At 38.8% G+C, this 13,491-nt stretch overlaps 1 protein-coding gene across 1 annotated transcript in view; it reads left to right on the top strand.

The window, feature by feature from the left end:
• FRMPD2 (FERM and PDZ domain containing 2) overlaps nt 1–12,140 on the top strand; it is a 69,345-nt gene extending 57,205 nt beyond the window's left edge. Inside the window, exons 40-46 of the mRNA XM_064464474.1 lie at nt 1,094–1,209; nt 3,779–3,924; nt 5,608–5,698; nt 6,816–7,150; nt 8,668–8,883; nt 9,156–9,218; nt 10,039–12,140. Of these exons, the coding sequence (XP_064320544.1) occupies nt 1,094–1,209; nt 3,779–3,924; nt 5,608–5,698; nt 6,816–7,150; nt 8,668–8,883; nt 9,156–9,218; nt 10,039–10,110 (1,039 nt within the window). The 3' untranslated portion in view covers nt 10,111–12,140. The remainder of the gene's footprint in view (nt 1–1,093; nt 1,210–3,778; nt 3,925–5,607; nt 5,699–6,815; nt 7,151–8,667; nt 8,884–9,155; nt 9,219–10,038) is intronic.
• Nucleotides 12,141–13,491: the final 1,351 nt, after the last annotated feature.

Raw genomic sequence — 13,491 nt, 5'->3', positions numbered from 1 at the left:
ATTAATTAGGGATGAAAAACTTCCCTAACTTACCTGCTTGCAGAGACAAAGTTTGAAAGAAGCGGTAAGAGCATCTGCAAGTGAGAACATCCATGTGAACCCAGCCTCAATGCCACTAGCTATTATCTCATTGCTAATATACTAATATAACATTATCTTGTCAAATACCAGGTAATCAGGTGTGATTCCTATTAAATTATCTTGCTCTGTGTGCAAGACGCATAAACGTATCTATGGCTAATACAAAGTTATCTTATCATATATAGGGATAGCAAGTATGTTCTGGCTGTATGCAAATAGGATGCTTTTCTGGCCCCTGGCCTGTAATCTGAATCTTTTTACTACCAGTATTTTCTGGTATTTCTATTTTCTACTTGCCTAAGCTTTGTGTAACTTGAATATACACCGCCTGCAATTGTTACTGATATTTGCAAAGCTGCTACTTATTAGCTTATTCTCCCTCTTAAGTGTGTCTTTCACTGTTTCTAACGTTATATATTATGATCATACATAAGATAGGATGATGTAAGGCTGTGATATGCTTAGGCCTACTAACATAGTCAAATATTAAGTCTGAGGGTTTTGGCGTTAGCAGTAGAGGAATATTTGACCCATTCTGCACAGGAGTCAAATAGCTGTATTCTGGATTGCAGGCGTATCTTCTACCTAAAATATATCTAAGTGCTTGAAAATTTTTTAAAATACCTTAGGAAACAGTAATGAACAAAAGCTGTTAGCTGTAATTGCCTAACAACTCAAAAATGTCATACACAAAAAATTTATCTATAACGGTGACAAACCTTAATTTCAATCATTTTGGGGCAGCTTTTTATACAAAGCATGTTTTTCTCTCTTTGAAAAAATAAAATACCACATACAGATAATCGTGGTTTTCACTAGCTATATTTGCAAACACTACTCCAGGCAAAATGCTACTCTTACGCCTTGAACTTTCTTCAGAGTTCACACAAATTCTTGAAAATAGTTGCTCAAGAAAGTTAAAAGTGACCAAAAATAGATTAAAACCAAAACCATTTTACAGTTTAGATCATCAAAGCTTCCACAAGGCCATTCAAGCAATGCTGTTTCACAGGTCACAGAAACACGCAGAATGGGAAGGCTGCAGAGGAGAGAGCCATCACTCCGAGTCAGAGAGCCGGAGCTATGAAGATGACGATGCGCCCCACAGGACTTCCGTCCTACCTAGAAGTAACCATGCAAAAACCTTCTCTTGTTTCTTTAACATTATAAGCCAGCTCCTCCACGTATGTACAGTGAGAGCAACACTAATGTCTTGTCCCCAAGCCAAGAATTTGCTCTTTGTGTCTCAAAGACCGGGGCACTCGTGACACAGTTTTTACCGTTGATGCATATGAAGGCCATCAAACCTTTGCAACATCCACAAGAAGGCAGCCTGCATCAGGGTCTCTCCAGCTGCTAGGAGACATGAGTCTGATGTAGTTAACTGTACCCGGGGCGGGCAGCTCTGCTGGCTGTCACCCGCTCACCACTGCTCTGAGCACCTCTACTTTGGAACTCCAGTTTCTAAAGGACGAGCAGCAACTTAGTTTTATTTTATGTGGGGTTTTTCTGTCTTTTGTTTTGGTTTTTGATTGGGATTTTTTTTTCTAATGTTATATATCATGTCTTTCCACAAAGAAAAATCTCTGAGCACCTTGATTATACTCAATTAGGTGTACAAACTGAGCAAATAGCAAGAAAAGAAAGTTTTTTAATTAATCTGAGCAACATCATGAAGTTTGTTCAAATCAGGCTCTATCGGATAGTACAAAGAAATGACACACTGGCTCAGTGGCTGAACAGAACAAAAATGAGCATTGCAATTTGGGTCAGAAGTAAACTTGTGGGAGCTTCCCAGTACATAATTAAAAAACCTGAAATTCTTCATTTCAAATTCATTTCAAATTCATTTCAAAATCAACTTCAATTTATTCAAAATGAATAAAATAAAAGCGTATGGATTATCTTACTGACTGGATATAGTAGAAGGCCTTTTCATATATGAAAAGCAATGACAAAGAAGGCTTTGAGAATTAATGGAACAAATCCCAGGAACATACTACAAAATGTGCTTGTTATCACTGCATGCAACAGGTTTTTGAAATAATTTTTCCCTCTCCCTTACTGTTCCCATACAACTCCTTCAAAAAAGTAAATGAAAGCTTACACAAGAACATAGAATAAAAGGGTCAAATTCTATCTCAAGACTCTGTTCTCAGAATCACCAAATATTACTTCACAGAACAACTTCATTAAAACCTCTAGGACTAATGTGCTTAAACACATACCGAAGCACGTTGGCAGCTCAGGTGCTAAAGCCCTCTGCTACAAGTGCCAGTTTACAGAAAGAATTTGCCTAGTTGTTCCTACAGGAGATTAAGCTGCTTCTGCCCCGAACAAGAATAATTTGTGAAGGAATCACACTGAGGATGCTGCAGTCCACCATAGGTATGAGACCTGAAATACAGGCCTTTCCCTGCTGCTCCTTGCTCTGTAGAAGCAATGAATTGCTAATGGCTGTTACCAGAAGCAAACCACAGTTATCTCCCTCTCACTAGCAAGATGTGCTGGCTAGTAAACAGAAAAATATAACCAATCTATCCTCTGCTACCTGCTCAAAGCTTGGGTGTTTTATTCCACTTGATCTGGAAGGAGAGAGAGGTGTACAGGAAACAGCGTGTTCTGTCTGGAGCGGGGGATCTGTCTTCACTGGCACTCTCAACTAGTTAGTAGAAACACTCTTGCTTGTGTGAAGTTAGAGAACAAAAGTGAACAGAAAGTGCCTTAGAAGCTCAGGCAAGGCAAGTGCAAGTTGTAGCCCAAGACAAAAGCGTAACAACACCCCACTTGTAATGGAGATTAGCTAAGAGTAGCAGTGACATCTTACAAGAGGAAAACAGAGCATTGTTTCTTGTCTTCCGCCTAGAACAAACCTGTGGAACGGATCATCAGGATTTCTTTGAGACAGTGGCATGTTATGCTTTGCCAACAGTAGCCTATGACTAAAAGGACAAATTGCATAATTCCTCTGCCTCAAACCACTATTTTTTACCAAACAAGCTACTGTTTTCACTCTGCATGGTAACAAAAGTTTCTCAATTGCTCCAGTAGAGCAGTGATATTTCTGGAGATATATATGTTTATCCATCTTCTTAATCTGTCAAGTTTTGGATCAAAACATATACTTCAGGATGAAATAATTAGTAAAACCAAATCCTGATTTTGGTGCATCAAAGATACTTCACATCTTGTTCTTGAAGGGGTAACTTGAGGTAAGATGAAAAGACCAGAAGATACTTTCTTTCTTCAGGGAGGAAGAATCTGCAGTGATTATTCCTAGCAGTGGGGTGTGGCAATGCTAATTTTCAGGAAAGTCTTGGAAACATGAAGATGATTCCCTGTGAAGACGTGGCCAGTCTCCTATACCAATATAAACTAGTGTTAGAGTTTACAATTCTGCAAGAACAGTTTATTTAGAACAGACTGTATTTAGAAACTGTATAAGGCAAGAAGTTGCAATAGTTGGATCTCCTCCTAAATTACATGAAATGTGGTGCTGGTTGTATCCATGGTGCTGACTTATTCTTCTTTCTGCTGCGAACATAAGTAAGCCAAAAATATTTTTTCATATTTCACTTCCACAGTATGAGCATTAAAATGTACTTAAATACCGCAGCCTCCTGGTTTTTAAAGCCAAGACTTTGCACTATGAACAATAATAATTAAAAACTCCTTTGTTTTTTTTGTTAATATCTAGGCAGAACCTTTGCGTCTGGAGATGAACTGACTCAGTTAATTAACTTTAAACCATCTACGGACGTAGCTCCAAGGACTGGCATCACAGGTCTAATTCGAGGCCTTCAGCTGCGGATTGCAAATCAAGAGGTGTTAAAGGAGTTTATGGTATAGTGTGATTCCTTTTTAAGATCGGAGTGTTTAGCAGAGCTAAGAAAGTAACTTTTAGCAGCCTTCTGCATACTGTATGGGAGATCCACTTGTATAGCTTTACTGACTCCATTTTCTCAGAGAATTATTCACGCCAGAATGGGGCTTCTACTCTGCTTTTTGGGTCATGCTACAGTATTTGGATCTCTCTTTTTCCACGCACATCAGGATTACACTGTTCCCTGTCCGAAGATACTGCCCACATGGAATGAAAAATAAACAATACACAAAAGTAGAGGATGAATTATTTTTTTCTAGACTGACTTCTTCCTATTACCCCCTCAGCTCTGCTGAACATCCACTTAAGAACTATTCTAGAGGCTGCATTAAAGCTAGACGTCCGCGCTGCTAGGGATTCACTGGTGTTGAAAGACTTAGTTGATGAAAGGAAAATGTTTCACACGGTGCTCCAGTGATCCACAGAACTCACTGCCACAAAATGCTATTAAGGTCAGGAACTCTGTGAAATTGGAAAGAAAAAGTAACGTACCTCCATAGATAATGAACACACATAGTTGCTTCTGATGGCACATAAATCGTGAAAAAAGTGTAAAATTAGAAGAGCATCTAATAGCTCTTGTTTCAAGATATAAACAGAGTACTCAGTTATCAGCAAATTCCCAAAGAACAGATTATTTCATAACTCTCCAACACAGCACTGAACTTTCCTTTAAAGGACGTACTCATCACCAGTGAAATAGGTTGCTACTGCTTTTCCATAGTAATTACAGTGTTATCAGTTTCTTTCACTTGCCTTTATATCTCTGACTTTGTGGGTACAAAATCCCACAGCCTCAAGCGTATAGGATTTGCTGACTTTCCCTGAAGGCTCAAGGGCATGTATTAATTTCCATTCATTCCATTCCATTACTGATGTAGGCATAGCATACTATGAGCCGAGTCACACGCCTGCACAGAAAACATAAAGATCTAATAGGGAAAGCCCTGGTTACCAAAGCCAATGGATATTTTATCTGAGTAAAAGCTATAGTAACTGACAAAGATATTAAAGAGCTGTCGCACGCATTTCGGTCCATATACAATGTATAGTTGCATAATGTGATGGCTGAGCATTGTGCAGTGCATACCAAAGGGGTAAAATAATAAAGAATAGTGAAGGTAATTCAAAACTGTGAATGAAATCAGCTTGCACATTCATGCTTCCGGCTACACTGCATTCTGTTCCCCTAAATCTGCTATGAAGCACTTACAACCATATGATTTGCACTTAACAGCATTGGTGCTGTTCCCTGTATCCATCGCTTCGTCACTGAAAAGTATTCTCTGACATTCACTACCTGTTAACGATAAAATAGTTGGTGCCTCAGTCAGTGTGTCACCAGTTATGAATGCTGACATTTGGCCACATCACTGTTCCAAACATCTATTTTACAGCAATATACAACAGGGATCTGTAATGACAGGGGCTGAGGGTGTGGGGCGGAAATCTCGCTTGAAAACCCCAGAAATTTTGTGCAGGCTGAAGAAAATATAAAGCAATTTGAATTCCTTGCCTAGAAGTTCAGAGACTATTTGCCAGCCTCGGGTCACATATAGCAGTAAAGTTTGCTCAAACTGACTCTGCAAAGTTGTCTATAAAGGATGCGAACAACATGGATTGACTATTTTCCTTTGATCTAGGCTTTAGAACACGTGAAACCAATGTATGACTGCAGAACTGGCAAAGCACCAGAAAACCAGGATAAAAACAGATACCGAGATATTCTTCCATGTAAGTATGCGCGGTAATGAGAACATACATTCAGTGAACAAAGACATCGGACAACAGAAGAACAGCTACAGCACCGAGATGTAGCAGGCAAATCCCACCACATCCTTAGTCCCAGAGTGCTCCACTAATACTGAAACGTGTTGAGATTTTTCCAGAAGAGGTAGAGTTCACGTAAGGATGCCTGCATTGCACAATATGTAATTTCCTGAAGTATCTTCCACAAGGCAGGACTTGGCTGGCAGGGGGCCAGCTGTCTTGGTGTTTCCTTCCCTCTTTCTCAGGGATATTGATCTACGACATTCCTGTGGTCAAGTGTACCTTGAATTATAACAGCAGTCCTTTAAATCTGTTTAAATGTATAGCTACATCTACTGCTTGTGACACGGTGGAATTCTGAAAAGTACAGTGGAAGTCATGGAGTTATGTAGCTCTTGGAAAGATAAAGATTCTTTCAGAAGTATTTGAAAGCATAATGCCCGACCAGAGGTTTCAGCTGCTCAGCTCTGATCTGAGTCAGAAACAATTTTCATTGCTGATAAGAAGTCACGTTAGAAAGAAGATTTGAGTCCAAGACCTGAATCACTGTTGTTAGCAAGGCTTTCAAAAAATAATGTACTGCCCAGTGATTCCCTGAGAAGCATCATTACAGAAGGAGAACACTTTCTAGTGCCTTGACGTCTTCCTAAACTGCAGTAGCAGAACAACACATGCAAAGTTTGTAGCACAGTTACCTCTTTCCGTTAGTGATACAGTATACATTCTCAGAGTTTCCTGTTTTATAACACCAATATCCAGTGATAATGTTCCCATGCCATACATTAAAAGCAGAGCTGGACACCCTATTTTGAATTACTCCCAAACAATTCGGTAATTAGAAGGCTTGTCAGAGTGTTATGCAAGTATCTTAAGAGAAACAAAGCTGCAGTGAACCATACAATTTTCCGTGGGAATTCCTATTAGCAGTGATTAATATTAGTGCTACGAGCCAACTGTATTCTAAAATCCAGAGGCATGTCCTGCTGCTAGAGGCTGAGGTTCCCCATCTTCCGAGTGCTAGAGACGGTAGAACTCTGTTTCAGATCTACAGCTGAAAAAGCAACTTTCTGTTTCTGTACAGATGATAAGACACGAGTTCCTCTGGGAGAAAAGAACGGCTACATTAACGCAAGTTACATTAAAATGCAAGTTGGAGAAGAGGAACATTTCTATATTATAACCCAAGGGCCTCTGCCGTCCACTATGGCTGATTTCTGGCAAATGGTCTGGGAGAGCGAATCAGACGTGATTGCCATGATGACAAAAGAAGTGGAGTTAGGGCAGGTCAAATGTCATCGATACTGGCCCGAACCTCCCCGTGACTCTATAGACCTGGCTAATTTCCATCTCCGGCTAGACAATTACCAGATTGTGGAATACTTCATAATTAGAACAATAGAAATGATCAACAAGCAGGTAAGTTGAATATACTTAATACTTTCATATTTTATTAAATTGATTAGGTATTTTACAGAGGTTAGTATTATTGTTTGCTTCTTCTGTAACATTTGCTCAGTATTTTTCAGGAATGTAAAAATCTGAATAACAAGCATGAAATTAGGGTTAATGAGACGCTGCTGCTTTGCTCATTGCACAAGCAACAGATCCAACATTCCATACATTTGGACAAGAATGTCCAAAAATCAGTTCTTTATTAGTCACACAGCTGGTGTGTTCAGTGTTTTGCAGAATTGCTTCTGTTTTTATGAAATCAAATAACTAAGGGCTGCCAGAGAGGGCTCCTATTTGGTAATGGCGGCTGAAAGGAAAGAGGGAAGGAGGTGGTTTCATCCTAGAATTTAGAACAAGTGATACTTCCTTCATTCGTGAGAAGACATGCATACACATGAAACTACAAATCTAGCAGCAAATTTTTAGAAACTTAACAAATACAGAATCCAGGTGTAAGAACATGGAAATCAGGACAAACACAAGTCCGTCAGGCTTGCTTCAGTATTAAGTAAAGCTTTGCAAAAAAATTTCTGCAGGACATATTAATTAATGGAATAATTAAAAGATTTGTACTTGTCCCAGACTAACTTGGTGTCTTTTTCCATCAAGAAAACAATTTCTCTATATGAAGAAAAACCCGATTCACTTTATGTCACTGGGTGTGAAGCGTAGTGAAGCATTCAATACGAGCCTTCCCAAAAGAGTATTAAGATAGGAAGAAGGGCCGTTATATGTAAATGTTTTGATTAACTTGTTATGTTTGCTATATTTTTCCTGGACCAGTAAAAAATTGCTGCAGAAAGCCACGGGTTTACTTCAGCAGAAATCCAGACATGCATTCAGATTGTTCTGGTGGTAGAAATCCAGGTGGTTCTTTTGCATTCAGCTTAACATGCTTTGGCAAGCTGTCAACAACAGGTGCTGTCCCAGGACCACTCAATTAATGATACTCTTTATTTTAGCTACATTATGATTATTCTTGTAAGCATCTTTTTTAGTTGATTTGGTTTGTATATCAGGTATTCTAATCACAATTTGTTGTTCGTTTATATCTGATAGCCAGAATAGGATTTACGATCTTACTGTTGTGGCTATCATGCTACTGCTTTTCTATTCATATGGCTTAGTTCAGTTACAGAAACAATTTTAGTAAACAGTACTGGAATGTTCTAATTTAACAAATTATTTTGGTTTTCCATTCTAACCAATAAATAAGATAACCACATCCTTCTGGGGCAAGAGAGTAACTTCAGTGTTTCAGCAAAATTATATTAAGCAGATTTTCTAGGCCTGTGTCTCCTGAGTGCATTGCTGAGAACCTAAAGGAAGCTTTAATAAGGTCAAGTATGAAAAACGGAAGAATTGTAGGCTAGACAAACAACTGACTAAGAATGAGGCTGAAGGAAAATTTATCAGTGGAATTCCTTGAAAATTGATCTTAGGACTGATCATTTTTAACATCTCTGGTCTTTCTCTTCCAGACAGAAGAGAAGCGCATTATAAGTCATTTGCAGTTTACCACTTGGCCAGACCACAATACTCCCAAACTGGCTGAGCAGCTTGTAAAATTTATTTGGTACATGAGAAAAGCTCACAGTACAGGACCTATTGTTGCTCACTGCAGCACTGGCATTGGGAGAAGTGGAGTTCTGCTATGTGTTGAAGTTCTGCTCAGCTATATAGAAAAAGATCTATGTGTAAGTACCAAGTTAAGTGTTATCGTTAAGTATTACAAATTCATATGGAGGTCAACAACACATGGGGGGTATCTTAGACCAGAGTGATTCCTGGTAGAATTCATCCTAACAAAATGGAATAAATGAGCTTTTGTTTTTTAAAACAACAAAGATGATAATTACAAATATACTACTTTTACAAGAACTGAATCACAGCTTCCCCATCTGAACTTGCTTAAATCTTGCTTTATAACTTGCACGTCAACAAAATAAAAACTGTTCTCTTCTGATAGTTCAACATCAAGCAGATAGTGAGAGATCTGAGAGATCAGCGTTTTGGCATGATTCAAACTAAGGTAAGTTCTCATCTTCAACTGGATTACAATTTTTAAAAGCCTCAAGTAGTGGTACATATCCACGTGCTTTCATAAGTCTGGGGCTAAAAGCATAATTTTAATGCTCCCATTTTAGGAAAATAACAACCTTCCAGGAAAGTGGTGTCTAGATTTAAATATGAAAGATCTGTCCCTTACTAACTACTGAAATAAAAGCAAACCACCGATGTAGTACAGACACCAGCACCCTGCCCCTTATTTTAAAGCAAAAAGTGGAGATCAACAACAACAGTACTGAAATACCATAAACTCTACCCTGCCAAACTGTGGCTTTCGGCTGAATTTTTCTATTGCTGAGTTATCATCAACTCAGTAAACCCTTCTACTGCTCAGTTAATGCTCCCCCTGAAAACAGTTTTCACACAGGAAAAGACAAGATGTGGCTAACTCAGTTTAGAGCAGTTGATGGGAAGAAAAGCAATACAAGATTAGGATAAGTTCTTCCTATAGGCAAATATTTTAGCACATGCTTCAATATATTTTTCTTCAGGATAATGATTGAGCATGTGATTAAAACGAAGCAAATAGATAACCTGCATTGACCTAAATGAGACCTGAGCACATGCTTACAGGTACTGCATTGAATAAGAAAGTGCTCCTGAACTTTTACAAGTGATGGAACAAAAACTACAAGGATGCTCTTAAATATCTAAAGTTTTGTATCCATGTTACAAAGATGCTGATGTTATAAATAGCACTTCAGCCAGTTCGTCCTTCTTTGTCTAGAATTTATGTCGAATGTAACCAGGTGTTTCACATCGGTGTCTCTACCTCCATACAGGATGAGTATTTATTCTGTTATGAAGTTGTGCTGGAAGTCCTTCAGAACCTTCAAGCAACGGATTCCTACTGATGGCAATCTGACTCTTCCCTGTTGCTGTTCCCCTTGGACTCCCGGGACCACTCAGCAATTGCTTTAGAGAGATACAAAGCCAACCCAGACAAGCGTTATATTACATGCTTTGTTAGATTACTCTCATTTCTAAGGCATTTCAAAACCTTGCTTAACATATCCTGGGTAAGTAATTTGAATCTTGGCTCACGACTTGGAGAAATAGCCAGCCAGCGCTGTGACACTGTTGTTAAATTGCCGTGGACAATTTGCATGTTCTGTGTAATAACATATTCATTGTTAGGAAACTATTTTGGGAGCGTGACAAAAGATAGCAGCCTTTGGAATTAGCTTTACTGTCCACAGGGCAACTATACAGATCTAAGATTCTGTTGGTGTTGGTGGAAGATTAGTTGTCCCTTACATATCGTTGTGCGCTCTTGGCTTCTGGACTTCAAATCAGTATTTTCTATGTTAGTTATGCTTTTTAGTGGAAGGAATTTATCTGTATACCTTTGGTTGCTTGAACAATATAGAACCATTTCCAGCCATCACTCCAGCCCAAGAATTTATACCACCATCACTAGATACCTTAAATCAAGAGACTGACAGGAAAATAGCATGTCTTTAAGCCCTAGTCGGTTCTCTTCAAAGCAGGAAGAGCATTCTAATAATTGGCTGGAATATTAATTCTTCCCAGCAGTGTGAACAGCTGTAGATAGCACCAGTATTCTTCCATTCTGTCTCCATGTAAAAAGGAATGCAATACTAAGCCAGACGAAATGACCGTGTGTGCATTGTGGCATGCATATACATCTCATTTTGCCCTGATCCTTTCCATTGATTAACTATGTCGTAATTCTTACCTAGGACCTGAACCGATCGATCAGAAGTCCCACTGGTTTCAGTAGGGGCTGAACCAGATCTTTAAATTAGAGTAAATAACTCTCTGTACAGTTTATTTCTCTTGTAAAAAGCATTTTTGTTAGTGTGAGTTTGAGTGGATTTGAGCAGAAATCTGCTGTTCAAGTTTGTAAGATGGTACCTGTTTCTGTAGTGCTACTTCTAAGTCCTTTGTCTAGAAGGTGATATGTATGGAAGTGAAGTTATTAGATGTGCATTGGAAGAGTAACTTTCAAACATAGGAAATTATAACAGCACTTATTTAACCAAATTGTACATATTTTTAAATCTTCTTTGATTTCAGGAATGGAGAAAATATTAAGAGGCATTTGAATGTAAAACTGCAGTAGAAACAAGACAATAAAATAGCTGTTTATTTTCACTACAAATGAGAGGTTTATGGGTCAGAAAGAATGAGAGATTAAATAAAATGAAAAGTATGACTTTTAGAAAAAGCCATTGTAATACAATTATAATTAAGGCCAAGAGCCATTTTTTTCTTTCCACCCTCAGATAGTCTGCTGGAAGTCAGGAAAAGATAGAAATTAAATTCATGATGTGAGCCAGATGCTAATTTCAAACATATTGATAGAGATCCAGAATAACTGTATTATCAGTGGGTTTTTTACAAATTTCATATTATCTCTAAAATCAGTGGAGTAACCCAGACTTACATTGGTATAAGCACAAACAGAATGCAATGTCTTGTCTTAAATTCATCAAATTTGAGCCTTCCCAGAAGCATTACTATCCATACATGCTGCATTTACTATCTTTATGTTGCATATAAAGGACTATTTGCACAGTTTTGTGAAGTGTCATCAGCCAAATTTTCATTCATAACTTTGTTACCTCCATTTGGTATTTGGCCTTTGACTTTGATTTTAATTACTGCACATGTACTACTATGCAATGAATGCACCACGCTGCACACAAATGCACGATTCACTTTTTGTACCACAACAACTTTAAAAAGCTTCTCAGTGAAAATATTCCTGTGCTTTATGCAAAGCTGTTCTTTCTGTGGTTTAGAACAAGCATTCTGGATTTAGAAGACAATCTTCACGGCATTATTTGTTCCTCCAGATTTGTGTATCATCTTTACAGCTCTTCGACAGAAGCGTTTGCTGTTTGACAGAAGTTTTTACTGTTTTACAGGGATATTAAAAAGATTTTTGAAAACACTAAATTGCATTTCATTTCAATTTATTTTTATGAAAAAAACAGCTGTAATACTGAACTACTGACCAGTAAGAGCTCTAGGGAAAATAACTTTTATTAACTGGGGCTTATATTTAAACTTCCTCTAAAGGCAGATTTTGCGATGATGGTATCCTTTGTACATTCCCCTAAAGCAGGTACTACTGACCTCTGAGACATTCTGCCACATCCCATGTTCTTATCTTTTTAGAATATAATAATTAAATGCTTTTAAACAGATACTCTGGTTATGATCCCCGTAACGACATCCTCACTCGTTGGATGAGATGTACACTTTTACACAGATCTAGTCCTCTAAGGCTGCTAGCAGAGTAAGGTAGAACAGAACTGTCCTTCCAGATATTTCATAAGCCGTTATATAGCAAAGAAACTTTCATCCACAGAAAAATCCCAGAGCCTCTCAAACCAGCTTTAAGCAGAGACAGAGAGATGCAATTGACCACCTGCTTGGTGACAGGCCCTCCATCTGTCCCCGTCCTGGAGCGATCCTACAGAGCAAGTCTCTCAATCCACAGCCTGACAACATTTTAAGAAAACTGCAGACTTGCAAGGGTTCTGCTCGTGTTTGAAGCTAAAGGCTGGTCACCTTAGTGCTAGTACTGCTCATGAGCTCCACTGCCGACAGTCGGCCCAGACAGCAGGTAAATTTTGAGGAGGGAAGGACTGAAATGATTGACACAGCTTCTTCCTACAATAGACACCACGTTTGGAGAAAGAAACAATGAGTCATCACCAGAAAATGCTCAGCAGATGTGGCTGCTGTACACGCTCTCGCGGAGGTGCTAAGGAACCATCTGTTCTCAGCTTCCCTTTTAAAGGTAGGATTCAGGGATTCAACCTCCAAGGCTGTTGCAGGCTTCCCGAATACGCCAAACCACATACACAGGATTCTCTGCGCCTCATGGGTTTCTTCTTCCACACTGCACTACTGGGGTACGCTCATATCCTTCAGAGATGGAGCCACTGAGCTCAAAGTGTAGATAATTGAGTACAGTTAGAAGACTCTTAAGAAGCATTTAAGTACGGAGAAATCTGACTACATCCAGCATCTCGTACACATTTCCCCCCTACATAGCACAAATTACAGTCCCCCTTCTGTGTTCTTTATTCATGCAAAACTGCCATGGAGATCAAGGCTCATTGATACGCATTCATTTGGAACAAGAGATAACCCACTCGTTAAAGAGCTCACAGTACTTGACAAGTCAGGCTAAACTGGAAAGAAAGGAAGATCTACTGTCCCGTGTCAGTCACAGGGAAGTGAGGCAGGGTTTGGTG

The sequence above is a fragment of the Phalacrocorax carbo genome, chromosome 12 (genome assembly GCF_963921805.1).
Source record: "Phalacrocorax carbo chromosome 12, bPhaCar2.1, whole genome shotgun sequence".
Taxonomy (NCBI): Eukaryota; Metazoa; Chordata; class Aves; order Suliformes; family Phalacrocoracidae; genus Phalacrocorax; species Phalacrocorax carbo.
Note: the sequence above shows the minus strand (reverse complement) of the source record. Positions and strands in the feature narration are given on the sequence as shown.